At 46.6% G+C, this 22,136-nt stretch overlaps 1 protein-coding gene across 1 annotated transcript; it reads right to left on the bottom strand.

The window, feature by feature from the left end:
* Window positions 1–159: 159 nt before the first annotated feature.
* Window positions 160–20,884, bottom strand: LOC145363524 (uncharacterized). The gene is made up of 6 exons (XM_080218714.1): window positions 20,816–20,884; window positions 19,811–19,898; window positions 10,839–11,867; window positions 3,993–4,348; window positions 3,716–3,840; window positions 160–1,797 (listed from the first exon to the last, which is right to left on the bottom strand). The coding sequence occupies exons 3-6, from the start codon at window positions 11,756–11,758 to the stop codon at window positions 637–639; spliced, it is 2,562 nt and encodes an 853-aa protein (XP_080074840.1). The 5' UTR covers window positions 11,759–11,867; window positions 19,811–19,898; window positions 20,816–20,884; the 3' UTR covers window positions 160–636.
* Window positions 20,885–22,136: the final 1,252 nt, after the last annotated feature.

The raw sequence follows: 22,136 nt of genomic DNA, 5'->3' as shown, positions 1-22,136 counted from the left end.
TAACTTCCAGATTGCGCCTTGTGAGAGAAGCTGGGCATGTAAAAAGTGAACCTGAACACATCACACACTGTTATAAATAATAGTGTTGAATTAAAAGAATTAAAACAAATAGTATTATATACAATATAGTTCATTTTGGTAAAAAGAATTGTGTAGATTTATTGGTTTAAAGAAGGTATTCAGCTTTCTTTAATGGGGAAGTGACAATGCCAAGGACAGACCTTGTTTCCTCCTTGGTTGAAATGTAACCCCTGTCCACATCTCCACTTCATTCTTCCACTTATCGTATGGTTCAGACTCCGAAAACATCAGCTGGTAATCAGACCTTGACATTTCCCACTCGCTTTCAGCCATCCTCACAGAAGCTAACTGGGATTGTAATTTTCTGCACGAAATTTTATTTTTCCTTTAGTTCCCAACATTCAGCAAGTATTCTGTGACCATCTATTAATCCTGACAGCCTTATGGTGAAGTAAGAATCTGGAGCCAATCTTTACATGAAATAGATTTATGCAGAGTGAAACATTACAGCTCCTAACTCCATCCCTTGTGAGTTTCTCTTTATATGGGGTTGTTCAATTGATACAATTAACAGCCATAGTCAGAGCATCTAATCGCTGTAACTGCCTTGGTGTCTCAGCAGTTTGGCTGAACAAGTGAATCACTGCCCCCAGACGCAGCAGGTGAATGAATCTCTGCGTTATGAAATCGTTGGTGCCTCAGTAAGTTGGATAAATCATTGAATCCTTTCCCACACACGGAGCAGACGAATGGTCTTTCTCCATTGTGAACTCGCTGGTGTGTCTGCAGGTGGGATGACTGAGTGAATCCCTTCCCACACTCAGAGCAGGTGAATGGCTTCTCCCCAGTGTGAACTCGCTGGTGTCTCTGCAGGTTGGATGAATCAGCGAACCCCTTCCCACAGTCAGAACAGGTGAATGGCTTCTCTCCGGTGTGAACTCTCTGGTGTCTCAGTAGATCGTAGGACATTCTAAAGTTCTTTGTGCAGTGAGAGCAGCTGAACGGTCTCTCCTCAGTGTTCACCATCACAGATTGTATAAAGCAACTCCCACAGTCAGAACATTTGAAATGCGTCTCATTGGCGTTGGTGCCTCGTTGTCCCAGCAGACTGTCAGACTGACTGAATCCCTTCCCGCACACGGAGCAGGTGAATGGCGTTTCCCTGGTGTGAATGCGTCGATGTCTCACCAGACTTGATGACTGAGTGAATCCCCTCCCACAGTCAGGGCAGCTGAATGGCCTCTCCCCAGTGTGAATGCGTTGGTGTGTCAGCAGGAGGGATGAGTGAGTGAATCCCTTCCCACAGTCAAAGCAAGTGAACAGCCCCTCGCCGGTGTGAAAGCTCTCATGATTCCGCAAAGCAGATGCCCGTGTGAATCCTTTCCCACACTCCGAGCAGGTGAATGGTCTCTCCCCGGTGTGAACCCGCTGGTGTATCAGCAGGTTGGATGAATCACTGAATCCCTTCCCACATTCAGAGCAGGTGAACGGTCTCTCCCCCGTGTGAACTCTCTGGTGTCTATGCAGGGTGGATGAATCAATGAATCCTTTCCCACACATGGAGCAGGTAAACGGCCTTTCTCCGCTGTGACTGCGTTGATGAGTTTCCAGCTCACAGGGAGCGCGGAATCCTTTCCCACAAGCCTCACATTTCCACGGTTTCTCCATGGTGCCGGTGTCCTTGTTGTTTCTCCAGGTTGGATGATCAGTTGGAGCCTCGTCCACACACAGAACACATGTACAGTTTCTCTCCACTGTGAACGGTATGATGTTTTTTCATGCTGTGCAACTCAGTGCTTTTCCAGTCACAACGATGTTTGACATCTTTTCCACAGACAAACATTTCCACTTCCATACTCAAAGGTTGCGGAATAATCGAGTAACTCAAGCCAAGATGTTTGTCTTGAGTTTTGCATCTGCAAACCTTTCCTTTGTAATACCTGTAAAGAGAGTTTACAAAATAAATCAGTCAATCTGGGATAGAAATTCTGATGTGGAGATGCCTGCGTTGGACTGGAGTAAATACAGTAAGAAGTCTCACAACACCAGGTTAAAGTCCAACAGGTTTATTTGGTAGCAAACGCCACTAGCGTTCGGAACGCTGCTCCTTTGTCAGGTCAGTAGAAGATCTTTTCACAAACAAGTCATATAAAGACACAAATTCAATTTACAGAGTAACGACTGAGTCTTTCCAGCTAATCAAGTCTTAAAGGTACAGACAATGTGAGTGGAGAGAGCATTAAACACAGGTTAAAGAGATGTGTACTGTCTCCAGACAGGACAGTCAGCGAGATTTTGCAAGTCCAGGCAAGTCATGGGGGTTGCAGATAGTGTGACATGAACCCAAGGTCCCAGTTGAGGCCGTCCTCATGTGTGCAGAACTTGGCTATCAGTCTCTGCTCAGCAACTCTGCGCTGTCGTGTGTCATGAAGGCTGCCTTGGAGAACACTTACCCAAAGATCAGAGGCTGAATGCCCATACAGACAGTACACATCTCTTTAACTTGTGCTTACTGCTGTCTCCACTTACATTGTCTGTATCTTTAAGACCTAATTAGCTGGAAAGACTCACATTTCAATCATTATTTTGTAAACTGAGTTTGTGTCTTTATATGCCCTGTTTGTGAAAAGATCTCCCACTCACCTGACGAAGGAGCAGCAAGTGCTCCAAAAGCTAGTGGCATTTGCTACCAAATGAACCTGTTTGACTTTAACCTGGTGTTGTGAGATTTCTTACTATAGAAATTCTGAACAGACAATTCTAGTTTCTAAGGAATAATCTATCCTCTCTCAATCCTCAAAATCTGCTAATCTCCACACCACATAGTCTCCCTCGATCTCCACCCTATTGTACATAATTCTACACCTTTGCAATTCTGCTGATGGACAGATCTCTGTTAACTGCTTCCTGTCTTGGATTCAGAGATAATAATAGGAACAAAAGCAGGCCATTCACCCCATCAAGCCTGCTGTGTCTCTCAATATGATTAAGGTGAAAGGTACCCCCATTGTTGTTCTTTTTCACATCAATGTCCACATTCAAAGGATTATCATGCCATTTTTGCAAACTCTAGCATGCTGCCACCATGAACCACATCCGTTCACCACCCCAGTCAGCATTCCAAAGTGACCGCTCCCTTCGAGATACCATGGTCCACTCCTCCATCGCCCTCAACATCTCATCGCATATTACCTGCTCACACATTCAGAAGGTGCAATACCTGTCCCATTACATCCTCCCTGTTCAACACTCCTAACGCTCTTTTCAGATGAAGCAGCATTTCACTTGGACCTCCTTCAATTTAGTCCCCTACATTCCGATGCCATTTCCTCTCTATGCTGGGGGAGACTAAACACAGACTGGGTGACTGCTTTGCAGGACACCATTGCTCAGTCCACAAGCATGGCATTCACTTTCCGGTCACTTGCCATTTCAACTCAGCATCTTCCTCTCATGCCCACATCTCTGTTCTTGGCCTGTGTTGTCCAACGCAAACTGGAGGAACACCACATCTTCCGATTAGTCTCATTACAGCCTTCTAGATTCAATATCTCTAGACTGTCAATACTCCCCAACATGCAATAAACGCCACTGAGGCTCACGCCCTGTGAAATAAATAAAGAACAAATTCCTAGAATGGGAGATAAACATGTCCCTGGGAGGGGGCGGGGCCGATCTGGAATTCCAAGCTCACAATGCACATGCGCTCTACTTCGCGTTGCCCACAATAAAGATGGCGCCCGCTCATGCGCCCTGTTGCAGCCCGTTTTCTTTCAAGATGGCGGCCGTTACCCTTCAACCACGAACGCAGCCCGCTTTCTGCAAACGCGGGACCGGGAGATTCTTATTCGGTGTTTTGAGCCTCTATAAGATGTTTGTGAAGTCTTCCAACCCGCACACCGGCTCTAACGCTCTGCGCTTACCCGGCGATTTCCAAATTTCTTTCCCTGCAAATCACAACCAGCAACTACTTCCAGTATCCGCACTGCGCATGCTGCACATCACAGCGGCCGAGGACTGATTGACAGCACTCCGGACCATTAGGAAGAGGGGGCGGGGCTGGAGGTCCGTGCGGGAGCGGCTGGTCCTCCAACCAGAGGGAATGAGGGACGCGGCTGGAGGACCGAGCGGGAGCGGCTGGGCCTCCAACCAGTGAATGAGGGGCGGGGCTGGAGGATCGAGCGGGCGTGGTTGGTCCTCCAACCAATCGGAGCGAATGGGGGCGGCGCTGCAGAACCGGCCGGTCCCCGAACCAATCGGAGTGAATGACGGGCGGAGCTGAGCCCAGATCTCCCTCATTGGCTGAAACTCTGCATCGTTGTGAAAGCTGCTTTTGTGTCAAACTCCAGGAGAAAACTGGACCTTTCTGTTTGTGGCTTTAAACAGATGGAGCCCTGTGGGTGTGGAGAAAACAGACCAACATTTGTCACCGAAATAAAAACAGAAAATGCTGGAAGACCTCAGCAGATCTGACAGTATCTGTGGAGAGAGAATCGAGTCAACGTTTCGAGTCTGGCTGAACCTTTGTCAGAGCGAAGAACAAAAAAAAGTTTTGTTACTGAAATGTGGAAACATGAGGGAAAAAAAATCACAACCAATTCAAGGGCTGATTTAAAGTAATAACAGCAGACAGTGAATCTCATAATTAGGACAAAGACGGAGTCCAATAATTGAACTGCAAGTAGGGTTAAGAAGAGCTAAAGTTTTTGTTTTATTTGTCACAAGTAAGGCTTACATTAACACTGCAGTGAAGTTACTATGAAATTCCCCTAATCGCCACACTCCAGCACCAGGTCAATGCACTTAAGCAGCATGTCTTTCAGCCTGTGGGAGTAAACCACAAATTCAGTTTGTGTCTATATGCCTTATTTGTGAATAGAATTCCCACTCAACTGACAAAGGGGCAGCACTCCAAAAACTAGTGGCTTTTGCTACTAAATAAGCCTGTTGGACTTTAACCTGGTGTTGAGACTTCTTACATCATTTAGAACAACAGACTATAAAAGAACTGATCTTAAAGCCAATCTTTACCTGCAGAACCTGGGAAAGTATGGACGTTAAAGGGCGGGGGGGAATGGATGTATGAATATCTATTCTATCCCTTCCCACAACTGATGCAAACTCGGGGCCCAGGGTTTTTTTATTCTGGGTTTCAGGCCTCTTCCACTGGCTGTTTCTGAAACCTCTGCATCCACTTCCCCGCTCCCTGCAGCTCCAGCACCCACACTGCGCCTGGTCCTGTCCGAATCCGCGCTGCACATACTCCACACAGAATCAGGTACTGCGCCTGCGCAAGCGGCTGCTATTGTAACAAGACAGCACATTCTCTCTCACTGCAAATGCTGAGTAAGAGCACCGCCATGGGAAAAAGATATTGTTCAACACAACACAATTTGTCATCCAATTACAATCAGAGCTACAGGGTTAATACATAAAACTATCAAAACAATTGATACATCTTCCAATGTGCGTGGTGGGATTGTTACTGGATAAGTATTCCAGGGACCCAAAGATCCTTTTAGTGTCTACCCCACTCTGTTGTAGGTTGCAGAAAGATATAGTTGGGTTGGTCAGATGGGCAGAACTGTGGTAGACTTTGAAATATATCATCATTCCTTCACAGTCGCTGGGTCAAAATCCTGGAATTCCCTCCCTAACCGCATTGCAGGTAAACCCACAGCACATGAACTGCAGCATTTCAAGAAGGTACCTCACCACCACCTTCTCAAGGGCAACTAGGGATGGCCAGCTAGCAACGCCCAGGTCCCACAAATGATGAAAAAAAAAGTGGTATTTAACCTCGATAAGTGCGAAGTGATGCACTTTGGAAGAAGTGACAAGACAAATAATGAAAGGAAGGACATGAGGTAAAATCAGAGGAGCAGATAAGAACATAAGAACATAAGAAATAGGAGCAGGAGTAGGCCATCTAGCCCTTCGAGCCTGCCCCGCCATTCAATAAGATCATGGCTGATCTGTTGTAGCTCAGTTCCACTTTCCCGCCCTCTCCCCATAACCCTTAATCCCCTCTCTTATCAAGAACCCATCAACCCGCTTCTTAAAAATATTTAGCGAGGCAGCCTCCACCACTTCAACGGGCAGAGAATTCCAGAGATTCACCACCCTTTGAGTGAAGAAGTTCCTCCTCAACTCCGTTCTAAACCGCCTCCCCTTTATCTTGAGGCTGTGCCCCCTAGTCCTACTGTCTTTTTTGAGCGGGAAGAGTCTCTCCACCTCTATCCTATCCATCCCATTCATCATCTTATACGTCTCAATGAGATCTCCCCTCATTCTTCTAAACTCTAACGAGTACAAGCCTAGTTTATTCAGCCTCTCCTCATAGCTCAATCCCCTCAACTCCGGTATCAGCCTAGTAAACCTCCTCTGCACTCCCTCCAGGGCCAAAATATCCTTGCGCAGGTGCGCAAGTACCCCAAGATGGATCTTGGGGTACTTATTCACTTAAGGGTAGCAGAGCAGGTGAATAGAATAGATAAGGCGGTGTATGAGACACTTGCTTTTATCAGTCTTGACATACAGTATAAGAACAAGGAGATAATGTTGGAGCTGTACCAAATATTGGTTAGGCCAGAGGTGGAGTACTGTATGTAGTTCTGGTCACCTCACTATAGGAAGGATCTGATTTCATTAGAGGGGGTTCAGAGGAGGTTCACCAACATGTTGCCCGGGATGGAACATTTGATCTATAAGGAGACTGGATAGATTTGGAGTGTTTAGAGCAGAGAAGGCTGAGGGGGACATGATTGTGGTGTATAAGATTATGGAGGATATGGACCAGGTGAGTAGAATCCTTGGTTGAGGGGTCAGTCATGAGAGGATGTAGTTTTAGGGTGCCGGGCAAGAGATTCAGAGGGGAGTTGAGAAAAGAAACCACAGAGGGTGGTGGGAATCTGAAATAAACTGCCTAGGAAGGTAGTGGAGGCTGGAAAATTTACAACTTTTACAGATTATTAGGATGAGCACTTGAAATATTATAACATTCATATAAGGACATGGAACAAGTGCTGGAAAATGGGATGAGCGTGGGGTTTCATGGTAGCTATTGCTGGTGCAGACTTGATGGGTCGAAGGGTGTTTTCTGCACTGTATGACTATGACTGTAAATCTGGCTCAGTCTCTTTCACTCTAACAGTCTCTGTTTGTCTCTCTATCTCTTTCCCCTTTTTGGTTTTTGTTCTCTCTATTCGCTCACTGTCCATGTGCAACTAAGTTTCAGTGGATTGATTCCCAAGATGAGGCGGTTGTCCTTGGAGGACATTCAATGGGATTAGTCTGTACTCTCCGCAATTCAGAATAATGAGAAGTGATATAATTGAAAAGTGAGTGGAAAGGAAGGGATCTGGAAAGCAGCAAACACTTCAGTGTCGTTTCAGGAAAGATGGGATCTGGTTGTGTAAACGTCTCTGAATGCTTCTATTCAAATCACTCAGTGGGATTCTCCAGAGAACTGATGTCATCTGTTTGGAGACGGACTTTTGAGCGGAACCATCTGAGAAGAAGCAGCACACACAAATACCCAAACAGGAAGATCAAAACACACTTTCTCACACAAGACATGGGCATACAGACAATTCCAATCCTATCATATGGAGTACACAGCCCAAACTAATACTGGAGATAAAACAACAGCGTCTTTATTCAAGTAACCATTATCCTCCAGTATCTGTGAGCAATTTTGATTACGCATTTCCACCCCATTCTCTGAACCTTGAATCTATATTGAACAACATCTGGAACAGCAGCAAAGACAGACACTAAAACTGAGCTGCCTCTTGTCAGTCAGTGTGATGATCCCTGGTGGGAGATAGTGTAAATTACAGAACCTCATCCTTGGGTAATCAGAGTCTCTTGGTTCTGAAATTTCAGAAAATGCTACTTCACAGAACATAGAAAAACTACAGCACAAACAGGCCCTTTGACCCACAAGTTGCACCGATCATATCCCTACCTACTAGGCTTACCTATAACCCCCAATCCTATTAAGTCCCATGTATATGTTTCCCCTCACATTGATGACCCAGTTGATGAAGAGAATTCTAAGACAGGTTACAAGCACAAATAATATAATGTTGTTTCGACCCTGTCATCCTGGCCTCATTCATTGCTGCTCCAGAGTCTGAAGATATGTGTTGCACCACACCCGGCAGGTACCACAGACATTGTTCATCTTTTTTCAAAATGTGGAATGTGGGCATCGCTGGCAAGGCCAGCATTTGTTTGCCGTCCCTAATTGAACTTAATGTCCTGCCTGGCCATTTCAGAGGGCAGTTAAAAGCCAATCACATTCTGGAGTCACAAGTCAGTCAGACCAGCAAGGATGGCAGATTTCCTTCCCTGAAGAACAAAGTGTACCACATGGGTTTTTAGATCAGTTTCATGAATGACTTCCGATTCCTGACTTAGAACCATAAAACTCTACAGTGCAGAAACAGGCCCTCTGGCCCGTCATGTCTGCACCAAACACAATCCCACCCAGGCCCTACCCCCATATCCCTACGTATTATACCCACTAATCCCTCTAACCTACGCATCTCTGGACACTAAGGGCATTTTTTTTTAGCATGACCAATCAACCTAACCCACACATCTTTGGACTGCGGGAGGAAACCAGAGTGCTTGCCCGGAGGAAACCCATGCAGACACGAGGAGAGCGTGCAAACTCCACACAGACGGTGACCCGAGCCGGGAATCAAACCCAGGACCCTGGAGCCGTGAAGCAGCAGTGCTAACCACTGTGCTACCGTGCCGCCTACTTTACTAATTGAATTTAAATTCCACCATGTGCCCTTGTGAGACTTGAACTCATGTCCTCAGTTGTAAAGCTTGAGCCTCTGGATTACTAGTCCAGTGACACTACCACTGCACCAACATATCTGTTAATACACTTTACAACAATACTCCTGACATTCATATTCATGATCACTTTCATTCCCAGTAATTCTCATTTGCTGATCTCCCAGTAATGGACTTGCTGCCATCTGGATCAAAACTGTTTTCAGCACTAAGTCTCCGCTGTGATGTAATAGTCTCTATGACATCATCACAGCAGGACTGGATGACATCATCAGAGTCCATTGTTTCTGAATGATCCACATCAACAACAACAGGAAATACTCATCAAGCTGAGCACATTATCTCAGCTGACACTCCAGTCTGACATTGAGGGATTGCGACACTAACATTAACACTGCAATGAAGTTACTGTGAAAATCCCCCAGTCGCCACACTCCGGCGCCTGTTTGGGTACACTGAGGGAGAATTTAGCACGGCCAATGCACCGAGCCAGCACGTCTTTCAGACTGTGAGGGGAAACCGGAGCACCCAGAGGAAACTCACACAGACATGGGACTGTGATCCAAGCCGGGAATTGAACCCAGAACCCCTGCACTGTGAAGCAGCAACACTAATCGCCATGCCAGAACAGCAGAGTAACGCTACATTCTGCACCTCTCCTTTCCTTATCTATAAATGGTATGCTTTGTCTGTATAGCGCACAAGAAATAATACTTTTCATTGTACACTAATACATGTGACAATAATAAATCAAACGGCGCAACATTTAGTTATCACATTTGGAGTGTCTATGAGTAAACTAAAGTTTATTCTCACTTGAAGGATTGGCCAAATCAAACCTTTACCAGCTCCTGTTGTTTGAAGAAAAGAGAATCGTGTCTCTGACTGGAAATTGTTGAAATGAATGTTGAGCCTGGAAGGTTTTAAAGTGTCTGATCAAAGATGAGCAGCTGTTTCTCAAACTTCTGTTGAGTTCCACTGGGAGAGAGCAGAAGGCCGAGGACAGAGAGGCGAAAGTGTAAATGAGGCGTAGAATTATACTGGAAAATGGCTGGAGGCTCGGGATTAAACTTGCAGAAATGTAGTGCTGTTCCACAAAGCAGTCACCCAATTGGGATTCAGTCTTCTCCATGTAGAACTTTGTTTACAGTGAATGCTCAATGTGAAATTGCCAGACGTACAAGTAAATCACTGCATCATCTGAAAAGTGTGTGCGCAGCCCTGGAACACGGAGAGGGAGGAGGTCAGAGATTAACATCAGTCAATGTTCCAGCATCTTAAAGCACAGACTGTCTCGGCTCAGTCAGGCAGTTCACCCTTCGTTCTCCTCTCACTCCCAGAGTTTCTAAAGATTCACAAAGCTGGAGACTTTTTTTTCCTGATTTGGTTCCTTCTCAACTTCCTCTCCCCCAAACTGATAATATTTTCCAAAACCTTCTCTCAATCATCCACCTTGTATCACGTCCAGCGATGAGGAAATTTAGTTTTGTGGAGAGATTATAGAGACCGGGCTTATTCCCTTTCGAACACAGAAGTTTAAATGGAGATTTCACGGAGTTGTTCAAGATTATAGGGGTGGGGATGGGCGGTTTGACAGAGCAGATAGGGAGAAACTGTTCCAAAGACACAGGTCAGTAACCAGAGGACTGGGATTGAAAATAATTAAAGACAAATTTGCATTAATATAGCACATTTCCTGACTCGCGAAAATCACTATTAAATCATTATTATAATGAAGGCTGAATGGCTTAATGCTGCTCCTGTGGCTTATGGTCTACTCCTTACTTCCCTCGAAATGGGGCTAATCCCAGCCTCCAAATAAAATGCAGTCATTCAAAAATTGAAGTTGGATTTTTAAAAATTGTTACCCAGGATATTAACACCTAAAACTGTACTGGATATTGTTAACATCATACCCCAATAAACATAGTTCAGTTCTGGATGTGATTAACAGCAAGATCCAATCACAATAGTTACTTGTGAACTTCTTGGTTTGTCAGCACGTTGAATGACTGATTGAATCCTTTCCCACATCAGGAGCAGGTGAATGGTTTCTCCCCAGCGTGAACTCACTGCTGTACAGTGAGAGTAGATGACTGTCTGAACTCAGTCCCACAGTGAAAGCGTTTGAACGGACTCGAGCGTGAACCCGTTGATGGGTCATCAAGTTCCCAAAACTTTTAAAGCACTTTCCGCAGTCTGGGCATTTGAAAGGTCTCTCGTCAGTGTGAATTCGTTGATGGCAGATCAGGTTAGAAGAGTTAGCGAATTCCTTCCCACATTTGGAGCAGGTGAACGGGTTATCCTCAGTGTGAACTCGCTGGTGTGTGAGCAGTTCTGTTGATGTAATGAACGCCTTCTCACACTCCGAGCAGGTGAATGGTCTCTCTCCAGAGTGAATTCGCTGGTGAATCAGAAGGTGAAACGACCGGCTGAATTTCTTCCCACACTCGGAGCAGGTGAATGGCCTCTCCCCGGTGTGGACTCGCTGGTGTGTCACCAGGTGTGTTGACTGAGTGAATCCCATCTTGCACTCGGAGCAGGTGAATGGTCTCTCCCCGGTGTGAACTCGCTGGTGTGACACCAGGTGGGCTGACTGAGTGAATCCCGCCTTGCACACAGAGCAGGTGAATGGTCTCTCTCCGGTGTGAATTCGCTGGTGTCTCACCAGGTGGGATAACTGAGTGAATCCTTTCCCACACTCGGAGCAGGTGAACGGTCTCTCCCCAGTGTGACACCGTCGATGAATTTCCAGCTCTGACGGGGAACTGAATCCCTTGCCACAATACTCACATTTCCACAATTTCTCTCCATTGTTACTGCATTTATGTTTTGACAGGCCAGATAAACGGCTGAATCCTCGTCCACACACGGAACAGGTGTGCAGTTTCTCCCCACTGTGAGCGGTGCTTTTTCCTTCCATGTTCAAAATCCACTAATATGCATTTTATGATAAATTGGACGAATCTGTCAGACCTCGATGTGATGTTTGGTTTCAGTTTTCTGACTGCAAATCCTCACCTTTGAATATGCTGTGAAATTGATTTAAAAAAGAAAAAAAGGGAGTGAGAGAGAGAACCCACAAAAGCACAAAGGCAGGTTGTGAATATGAGTTGAATGAATCCGGTAATTTGCGGGGCCAGCCCGAGGGAAAAAAGAGACCAAGAAAACTGACGGATTGTCTTAAAAACCCAAGTGATTCACAAATGTCCTTCAGGAAACAGAATATTTGACCCAATCTGAACCTATGTAAGACCAGAGCTTCAATGTGAAAAGGCAGCGGATGGGCAGGATTAAGAGGGAGGCGAAGAGGTGAAGGAATGGATTCATCTACAACCAGACAGGAACTCCCAAATCCTCAACCTCCACCATTTAGAAATGTAAATTCCACTACCTCATTGTTCTCCGGAGCATTGAACCTGGTGGCTGTGGCTGTGGTGAGTGACTGATTTAAAGTAAAAAACCGCTTTTTTTCTGTACTTCCGGTTCTCGGGGCTTGTTAGAGTGTAGTTTACTTCCGTACCGGAAGTTAGGCCAGGGGATAGTCGTTAAGGGGGAGCGGGGGGGGTATAAAAAAGGGGTAGCAGCATAGAGCGGGCAGCGTCGGGAGCGGGCAGCGGAGTGAGTGGGAACTGAGTGAGAAGGGCTTTGGCTCGCTGGGCTTAGGCGAGAGTAGGCTTAGAGAAGGTGAGTGACAGATTTCTACCTTTGGGCACTTACAGGAGGTTGGGACACGGTAGGGAATATAGGGAGGAATGTAAGTTGCGTCAGGTGCCACATGTGGGAGTTCCTGGTGGTGTCACGTGTCCCCAAGGTCCACATCTGCAGTAAATGTTTAGAACTGCAGCGCTTGAGGGCCCGGGTCAGGCAACTCGAGGGGCGGCTGGAAGATGCGTTTCTAGTCAGGGAGAACGGGGAGATAATGGCTGGGAACCATGAGCAGGAGGAGGTCTCAAGGGCTGAAGAGAAGGGAGGATGGACGACTGTTAGGAGGGGAAAGAGGAAGAAGAAGAGCAGTCAGGGTCCCCTGGCCTCCCCAGAGGCCCCCCATGGTTCGTCGACAGGGGCACAGAAAGATAGGCAGGAGGAGGTGACTGACTTAGAGGGACAGAAGGGGGCTGGCAAGGTGATAGTGGTAGGGGACGGGAGGGTCAGAGGTATCGATAGGAGGTTCTGTGGACAGAGGCGTGACTCCAGGATGGTGGTCTGCCTTCCTGGAGCAGGGGTCAAGGATGTAACGGACAGGGTAGAGGGAATTTTGAAAGGGGAGGGGGCACAGGCTGAGGTCATAGTACATGTAGGGGAGGGAGTAGGGTAGAGGTCCGTAGGCAATTTAGGGAGTTGGGGGCCAAACTAAAGAGTAGGACCTCCAGGGTGGCACTCTCTGGGTTGTTGCCCAGTACCAGCAGGGCAAAGAATGACGAGATCATGCATCTGAATGCATGGTTGAGGGATTGGTGTAGGGTAGAGGGGTTTACTTTTGTGGATCACTGGGAGGTGTTTAGGAGAGAAGGGCAATTGTACAGGAGGGGTGGGGAGAATTTGAACGGGAGGGGAACTAATGTCTTAGCGGGGAGGTTAGCTGGGGAGTTTATGAAGGGTTTAAACTAATATGGAGGGGGGGTGGGGAGGTGGCTGGGAGAGAGTCAGGTGAAAGGAAAAGTATCAGGGAGAAGGAGGTTCCGAGGGACACTTGTGGGTTGAACTGTGTCTGTTTCAATGCTAGGAGTGTGGAAGGGAAAACGGATGAGCTTAGGGCCTTGATGTTTGTGAGGCAGTTAGATGTGGTGGCTGTAACAGAGACATGGTTAAGGGAAGGGCAGGACTGGCAGCTGAATGTTCCTGGGTACAAGTGTTTTAGGTGTGACAGAGGAGGGCTGAAGAGAGGTGGAGGGGTGGCACTGTTAGTCAAGGAAAGCATCACAGTGGTGCAGAGGGAGGACAATATAGAAGAGATAGGGATTGAGTCACTGTGGGTGGAGTTGAGGAATAAAAAGGGAGAGATTACGTTGCTAGGGGTGTATTATAGGCCACCCAACAGCCTGAGGTCAGTGGAGGAAGGCATTTGCAGGGGCATTTTGGATAGGTGCAGGAAGAATAGGGTGGTTGTAGTGGGTGACTTTAATCTTCCTGGAGTGAATTGGAGGGGGCCTAGAGCTGGGGGTACGGAGGGAGAGGAGTTTGTGAAATGTGTTTTGGAAGGGTCTCTAGAGCAGTATGTAACTAGTCCGACCAGGGGAGGGGCTATACTGGATTTAGTGTTTGGTAATGAGCCGGGGCAGGTGGGAGAGGTAGAGGTAGGCGAACATGTGGCTAATAGTGACCACAAGTCCGTCTACTTTAGGATAAAAATGGAAAGGGACGAGTGCCGGCCGAACGGGAGTGTGCTGAACTGGGGAAAGGCGAACTATGGCAGGATTAGGAGGGAGCTGCAGGACACTGATTGGGAGGGACTGTTAGCTGGCAAGTCCACGGTTGGCAAGTGGGAGGCTTTTAAGGGCAAAATGAAATGGCTGCAGGGGAGGTATGTTCCGGTTAAGCGGAAGGATGGGAAAGGTAGGATTAGAGAGCCGTGGATTACAGGGGGTATTGAAGACTTGGTCAGGAAGAAGAGGGAGGCGTATGTTAGGTCGAAACGACTGGGTACGGAGAGTGCACTGGAGGAATATAGAGAGAGTAGGAGGGAGCTAAAAAGGGGAATTAGAAGGGTGAAGAGAGGGCATGAAATGGCTTTGGCTGGTAGGATTAAGGAAAATCCGAAGGCATTTTATTCCTATATTAGGAGCAAGAGAGTATTTAGAGGGAAAATTGGTCCTCTTAGGGACAAAAGTGGGGAGATATGTATTGAGTCGGAGGGAATGGGGGAGCTCCTGAATGAATACTTTGCGTCGGTATTCACGAAGGAGAGGGGTTTGGAATCGTGCGGTCTGTTAGAGGGAGCTGAGGATCAGCTGCAGGAAATATCTATTACGAGGGAGGAAGTGCTAGGGCTTTTAGGTAGCGTAAGGACGGATAAAGCTCCGGGGCCTGATGGTATTTATCCCAGGCTGCTTAGGGAGGTGAAAGATGAAATTGCTGGGCCTCTGGCGCAAATCTTTGTCTCTTCTTTGGACACAGGTGAGGTCCCAGAAGACTGGAAGGTAGCAAATGTGGTACCGCTGTTCAAACAAGGTAACAGGGATAACCCTGGAAATTATAGGCTGGTGAGTTTGACATCGGTGGTAGGGAAATTAATGGAAAAAGTACTTAGGGGTAGGATGTATGAGCATTTGGAGCGTTGCGGTCTGATTGGGGATACGCAACATGGCTTTGTTAGAGGGAGGTCTTGCCTTACGAATCTGGTGGAATTCTTTGAGGAGGTGACAAAAACGGTTGACGATGGGAGAGCTGTTGATGTCATCTATATGGATTTCAGTAAGGCGTTTGACAAAGTCCCTCATGGTAGGCTGGTAGAAAAGGTTAAGGCGCATGGGATACGAGGTCAGGTAGCTAGGTGGATTGAGAACTGGCTGGGTAATAGGAGACAGAGGGTAGTTGTGGAGGGGACTTTGTCCGGCTGGAGGCCAGTGACCAGTGGTGTGCCGCAGGGCTCAGTACTGGGACCTCTCCTCTTTGTAGTCTACATAAATGACTTGGAAGAGAGCGTAGGTGGTGTGATCAGCAAGTTTGCTGATGACACCAAGATGGCAGGGTTGGCGGGTACCGAAGTGGATTGTGAGGTGATACAACAGGATATAGATAGGTTGGTGCATTGGGCAGATAGGTGGCAGATGGAATTTAATCCTGACAAATGCGAGGTGATGCATTTTGGAAGGAATAATGTAGAGAGGAGTTATGTGATTAAAGGTAGACAAATTAGGAGTATAGAAACACAGAGGGACCTGGGAGTGCAGGTTCACAAATCCATGAAGGTTGCGACACAAGTGGAGAATGTTGTCAGGAAGGCTTATGGAATGCTAGCCTTTATAGGAAGGGGTATAGAGTTTAAAAGCTGCTGTCTAATGCTTCAGTTGTATAGAACGTTGGTTAGACCGCATTTGGAGTACTGTGTCCAGTTCTGGTCACCTTACTACCGGAAGGACGTGGAGGCTCTGGAAAGGGTGCAGAGGAGGTTTACCAGGATGTTGCCTGGCATGAAGGGGCTGGGTTACGAGGAAAGGTTGGAGAAACTGGGACTGTTCTCCTTGGAAAGACGGAGATTGAGGGGGGACATGATAGAGGTATATAAGATACTGAAGGGAATAGACAGAGTCAATAGTGAGAGACTGCTCCCTAGATTGGTTACAAATACAAGAGGACATGATTTAAGGGTGAGGGGGGAGAGATATAATTTGGATATGAGAGGAAGGTTCTTTACACAGAGAGTTGTGGGGGTATGGAACGCGCTACCGAGTAGGGTGGTGGAGGTGGGAACATTGGACTCGTTTAAGGTTCAGTTAGATAGGCACATGAGTGAAACGAGGATGGAGGGTTATGGTAGGGGTTATTAAATAAGGGTTAGAACCTCGGGAGACACCGGAAAGGCAGGCTTGTGATTAACGTTTTTGTCTTTTATTCCGCAGGTGGAGGTCCACCTCGTTGTCAAACGAGGGGCATGCACACGGTGGGTCGTGCGTGGGCTACTCTTGGAGGTTCCAGGAGTGGCCTAGTACTTCGTGTCGGTGTGTGTGCTTGATCCTGGACCGGTAGACGGGCGCCGCAACAGCTCGGTGACTAGCACTGCTAGCTGTGCAGATACATGGATTTGGGCCTGTGTCTGTGGGAGTTTGTGCATTCTCCCTGTGGATGCGTGGGTTTCCTCCGGGCGCTCCGGTTTCCTCCCACACCCCGAAGATGTGCTCTTAGGCTGATTGGTTTTACCAAATTGACACTATTCTCCCCTGAATCTGGCTAAGTCAGGGGTTCTATTCGTAGACACGCAGGGTAAAATAGGTGTAGGGTGATGCGGCGGCGCGGGCTTGTTGGGCCGAAGGGCCTGTTTCCCGTGCTGGGTTGTTCTTTGTTCTTACCTGCCGTGGCAGGATTTAAATCTCAGTCCCCAGAACATTACCCTGGGTCTCACCTTTAGATACCTTTTCAACCACACACTTGTGCCATGTCCAAGAATGAGACCTCACACTGCATACTTCTTTGGAAACATGTACTGAATCTAAGCTGTGTCTCTGACCCCTGAACAAATAGAACAATCTGAGAGACACAAAGAAACTCACACCTCATTCTCCCACAAGCCACGTTTTGATTCTGGATCACGTGAAACACAATTGTTCTCAGTGACCTCGGCACTGTAAATCTTTCCTTTCTCTGTCCACCTTTTATGTATGAATGCATCCATCGTTATGAAGTGCTTTGAAAGGTTAGTCATGGCACAAATCAGTCTGGCCTCCCAGACTGCCTGGATTCACTACAGTTCACTACTGTGGTAACAGGTCCACAGCAGACACCATCTCCCTGGCCCTTCACTCAACCCTGCAACCACCTGGATAACAAAGCACCTATTTCAGACTCCTATTTATTGACTACAGCTCAGCCTTCAATATCATTATTCCTATGATATGCGTCTCCAAATTCCGTGGCCTGGGGCTTAGCTCATCTCTTGAACTCTGGATCCAAGATTTCCTAACACACAGACAACAATCAGTGAGAATAGGCAACAACACCTCCTCCACAATCACCCTCAACACTGGTGCCCAACAAGGCTGTGTCCTCAACCCATTACTACAGTCCTTATACACCTATGACTGTGTGGCCAAATTCCTCTCCAACTTGATTTTCACATTTGCTGACCCAACACCGTAGTGGGTCATTTCTCAAACAATGATGAGACAGAGTACAGGAACGAGATAGAGAATCTGGTGAACTGGTGCGGCAACAATAATCTCTCCCGCGATGTCAACAAAATGAAGGAGATTGTCATCGACTTCAGGAAGCATAGTGGGGGACGTGCCCCTGTCTACATCAATAAAGGTGAAGTGGAAATGGTCAAGAACTTCGAGTTTCTAGGTAACCAGATACCGACAACCTGTCCTGGTCTCTCCATACCAACGCTACAATTAAGAAAGCCCACCAACACCTCTACTTTCTCAGAAGGCTAAGGAAATTTGGTATGTCCGTTACGACTTTCACCAACTTCTTTAGATGCACCAGTTGTATCACAGTTTGGCATGGCTCCTACTCTAAGAATGCAAGAAACTACACTGGGTCATGACCAAAGCCTAGTCATCATGCAAACCAGCCTCCCACCCACCAGACTCTGTCTACATGTACCACAACCTCAGAAAAGCAGCCAGTATAATTAATAACCCCACACACCCCAGGCATTCTCTCTTCGAACTTCTTCCACCAGGAAAAAGATACAAAAGTCTGAGGTCCTGATCCAATCAACTATAGAACAGCTTCTTCCCTACTGCCAACAAACTTTTGAATGGACCTACTTTACATTAAGTTTATCCTTCTCTATAACCTAGCTATGACTGGAACACAACATTCCACACTCTCTCCTTTCTTTCTCTACCTACGGTATGCTTTATCTGTATGGCGTGCAAGAAACAATACTTTTCACTTCATACTAATACATGGTTAGCGCTGCTGCCTCACAACACTAGGGACCGGGATTCAATTCCCAGCTTGGGTCATTGTCTGCGTGAAGTTTGCATGTTCTCCCTGTGTCTGCATGGGTTTCTTCCAGGTGCTCTGGTTTTCTCCCACGCTCCAAAGATGCGAATGTGAGGTTAACTAGCCATGCTAAAATTCTCCCTCAATTTTCCCTCTGAACAGGTGCCAGAGTGTGGCAATGAGGGGATTTTCACAGTACCTTGATCGCAGGATGAGTGTAAGCCTAATTCTGACTAATAAATAAACTTCTGTATGACAATATTAAATCAAATTTAATGGCGCAACATTGAGTTACCACATTTGGAATGTCTATGAGTAAACTGAAGTTAATTCTCACTTAGAGTCACAGAGTTTACAGCATGGAAACAGGCCCTTCGGCCCAACTTGTTCATGCTGCCCCTTTTTTAAATCCCTAAGCTAGTCCCAATTGCCTGTGTTTAGCCCAAATCCCTCAACAGCCATCTTGCCTGTTTCCTTCCCTAAAGGACATTAGTGAACATACATATGGATATACGAATTACGAGCAGGAGTAAGCCTTGAAGTATTGAGTAGTATGCCACTGCTTATAAAGGATGAATCAAATCAAAAACATGTTTTTGGTCACAGACAGATGTGAGATGAGAAATCAAAGTTACATTCTGCCACTCCTGTAACTAACATATCCCACTATCATGGCTCACCCTGGCCCTGTCTTAGGTATTGTTTCTGGAAATTTCATGCATTCCCTCCCGACTTGACCGGACAGTTTCATCTGTTCGTTACCAACTTGAGTTTCGCTAAATCCCTATGTCAGCTGATGTTTCTACAACTTTCATTCATTCTTTTATTTTCTTTAGACTTGACTGTCAGCATCCCTCATCTAATCCATGAAAAACTTTGGTGTATATAAATCCGTGTCCTCTCTGCACCAAGTCCCACACCCTCACCCATCATCATGTCCTTACCATGGGGCTGCAGTGGTTAGCACTGCTGCCTCACCGTGCCAGGGACCTGGGTTCAATTCATGGCTTGGGTGACTGTGTGTGTGTGTGTGTGTGTGTGTGTGTGTGGAGTCTGCACGTTCTCCCCATGGGTTTCCTCCCAGTCAGAAAGGCATACTGGTTAGGTGCATTGACTTGAACAAGCGCCAGAGTGTGGCAACTAGGGGAATTTCACAGCAACTTCATTGCAGTGTTAATGTAAGCTAAGCCTAATAGTGATACTAATAAATAAACTTTAAAACACTGACCCACACAGGCTCCCAGTTGAACAACTCATTTTAAAAAATTGCATCCTGTTTTTTTTCAAATCCTTCCATGACATTATTGTTCCCTATTTCCAGTCACACGGATGTTTGAATCGTTTTTTTTACAGATACACTTACATTCAGTTTCTGATGAACAGAGTGACTATGTCAAATTTTGATCTGGTGTTTGGCTTGAGTTTCCCTTCAAATTTTGTCATCAAATTTCCTGTAAAAAAAAATCATCACTGTCAGTCAAGAATATAAATTAAGCGAGAAACATTTCTCTTGGGTTGAATTTTTTGTGTGTAAATCCTCCCCTTCTAACTCCCTGTAAAAGGAGCTTCCAAAACCCATCACTGTCAGTCCAGCATAGAAATCCACAACATTTGGGACGGCACAGTGGTCAGCACTGCTGCTTCACAGCAAAAAGTCTGACAACACCAGGTTTTAGTCCAACCGATTTATTTGATAATACTCACAAGCTTTCGAGGGGACTGCCTCTGCAGTCCCCTCGAAAGCTTGTGAGTATTATCAAATAAATCGGTTGGACTAAAACCTGGTGTTGTCAGACTTTTTACTGTGTTTACGCCAGTCCAACGCCGGCATTCCCACATCATGACTACTATCAGCTTCACCGTTCCAGGGACCCGGGTTCGGTTCCTGGCTCGGGTCACTGTCTGTGCGGAGTTTGCACACTCTCCACGTGGGTTACCTCCGGGTGCTCCGGTTTCCTCCCACAGTCCAAAGATGTGCCGGTTAGGTTGACTGGCCATGCTAAAATTGCCCCTTTGCATCCTGAGATGCGTAGGTTAGTGGGATTAGCGGGCAAATATGTAGGGATATGAGGGCAGGGCCTGGGTGGGATGGTGGTCGGTGCAGACTGCATGGGCCAAATGGCCTCTTTCTGCACTGTGGGGCTCTATTTGCTCCTTCTGCCAACATGGAGTACTGCGCGTGCGCACTGCTGCCCATCCCCCCCCCCCGGTAAAGATGGCCTCCGTTAACTCGGGGCCTCCAACTCAGGCATCTGTCGTCGCGGCCCCGAATGGTACGAACGCGGGACCGAGCAGTTATTATTCGGGTTTTCCTGTCTCCACTGGGTGCTCATGAAGCCTCCCCACCCGCCCCGGCCGCCTCCATTACCCTCCAGGATAAGCCGTTTCCCTGGAAACCCGCAGCCGATAAAACCGCCTGGCTACCGCTGCAGCAGCAACACCCACTGCGCATGCTCTGAGAACCCGCCAGTACGCCTGCGCGAGGTCTGCTGGGGTGATTGATCATGTTCTGATTCACTGTGAATGCTGGGTAAGGCAGCTACCATTGAAGGGTGCTATTGCATATATATTAAAAAAAATCATGTTTTGTGATTCAATTACGACTGAAGCACCAAGGTATAACATGAAAATAACTAATACAACAGCTAATGTCAACAGGCACCATAGCTCTGTCCTGAGTTAAATTAATAGCAGAACAAACGTCTACACCTGAAGATGAACCCCTTGGAGTGTTAGTTGGTGTAACGAACTGATGATTTACCATCCACTCCCTCTCCACACACATACACACACACACACGGACTTGACAATAAGAATGGACTCATGGTTGATCAATTCCTTTGAACTTTTAAAGCTTGTGTGTTAATAGGAGGGGAAACTGAATAAATCCATTTGCACACATAATGTACCTGAATGGTCTCTTTCTGGTGTGGCAGTGCTGCTGTCAATAGGTTAACTGACCGCTTACATTCCAGAACTGACATTCTGCTGGGTCAGCACTGTCCTGTTTTCAAGACCAACACTAAGGGGCGGCAGGGTGGCTAGCACTGCTGTCTCATAGCACGAGGGACCCGGATTCAATTCTAGGCTTGGGTCACCGTCTGTGTGGAGTGTGCATGTTCTCCCCATATCTGTGTGGGTTTCCTTCCGCAATCCAAACATGTGTGGTATAGGTGGACTGGCTACATTAAAAATTGTCAGGGGGACTAGCTAGGGTAAATGCATGGGATTATGATCTGGGTGGGATTCTGGTCAGTGCAGACTCGATGGGCTTCTTCTGCTCTGTAGGATTCTGTGAAATGAACTGCATAATTGAATAGTTTTTCTTCTAAAACTATATGAGAATTCCCACCTGACTCATCATGTTATTGAGCCAAGGAAACTTGTTAATTTTAAAAGTGTCCATGAATACTGCAGAGGCTCCTGCAACTCTTCTGATTTTTTTTGTTAACTCAGATTTTTCAAAAAAATTGAACAATCATTTGAAAGGAGAAATATGCATGTTTTCTTGAAGGGGAATAATATTGGGACTAATTGCATAACACTTTGAAAATAAGCTGGCATAGACATGATGTGTGTCCTCATGAGCTATGTTATTTATTGTTAAACCAATGTCTCTATAGCATTCCAAAATATCCTGTCCGAATTTTATCTCTGCCAATCAAGGTTGTGAACTACAGTATGACTGC

The sequence above is a fragment of the Carcharhinus amblyrhynchos genome, unplaced genomic scaffold, assembly GCF_965287045.1.
Source record: "Carcharhinus amblyrhynchos unplaced genomic scaffold, sCarAmb.v2.hapA scaffold_39, whole genome shotgun sequence".
In the NCBI taxonomy this organism is placed as follows: domain Eukaryota; kingdom Metazoa; phylum Chordata; class Chondrichthyes; order Carcharhiniformes; family Carcharhinidae; genus Carcharhinus; species Carcharhinus amblyrhynchos.
Note: the sequence above shows the minus strand (reverse complement) of the source record. Positions and strands in the feature narration are given on the sequence as shown.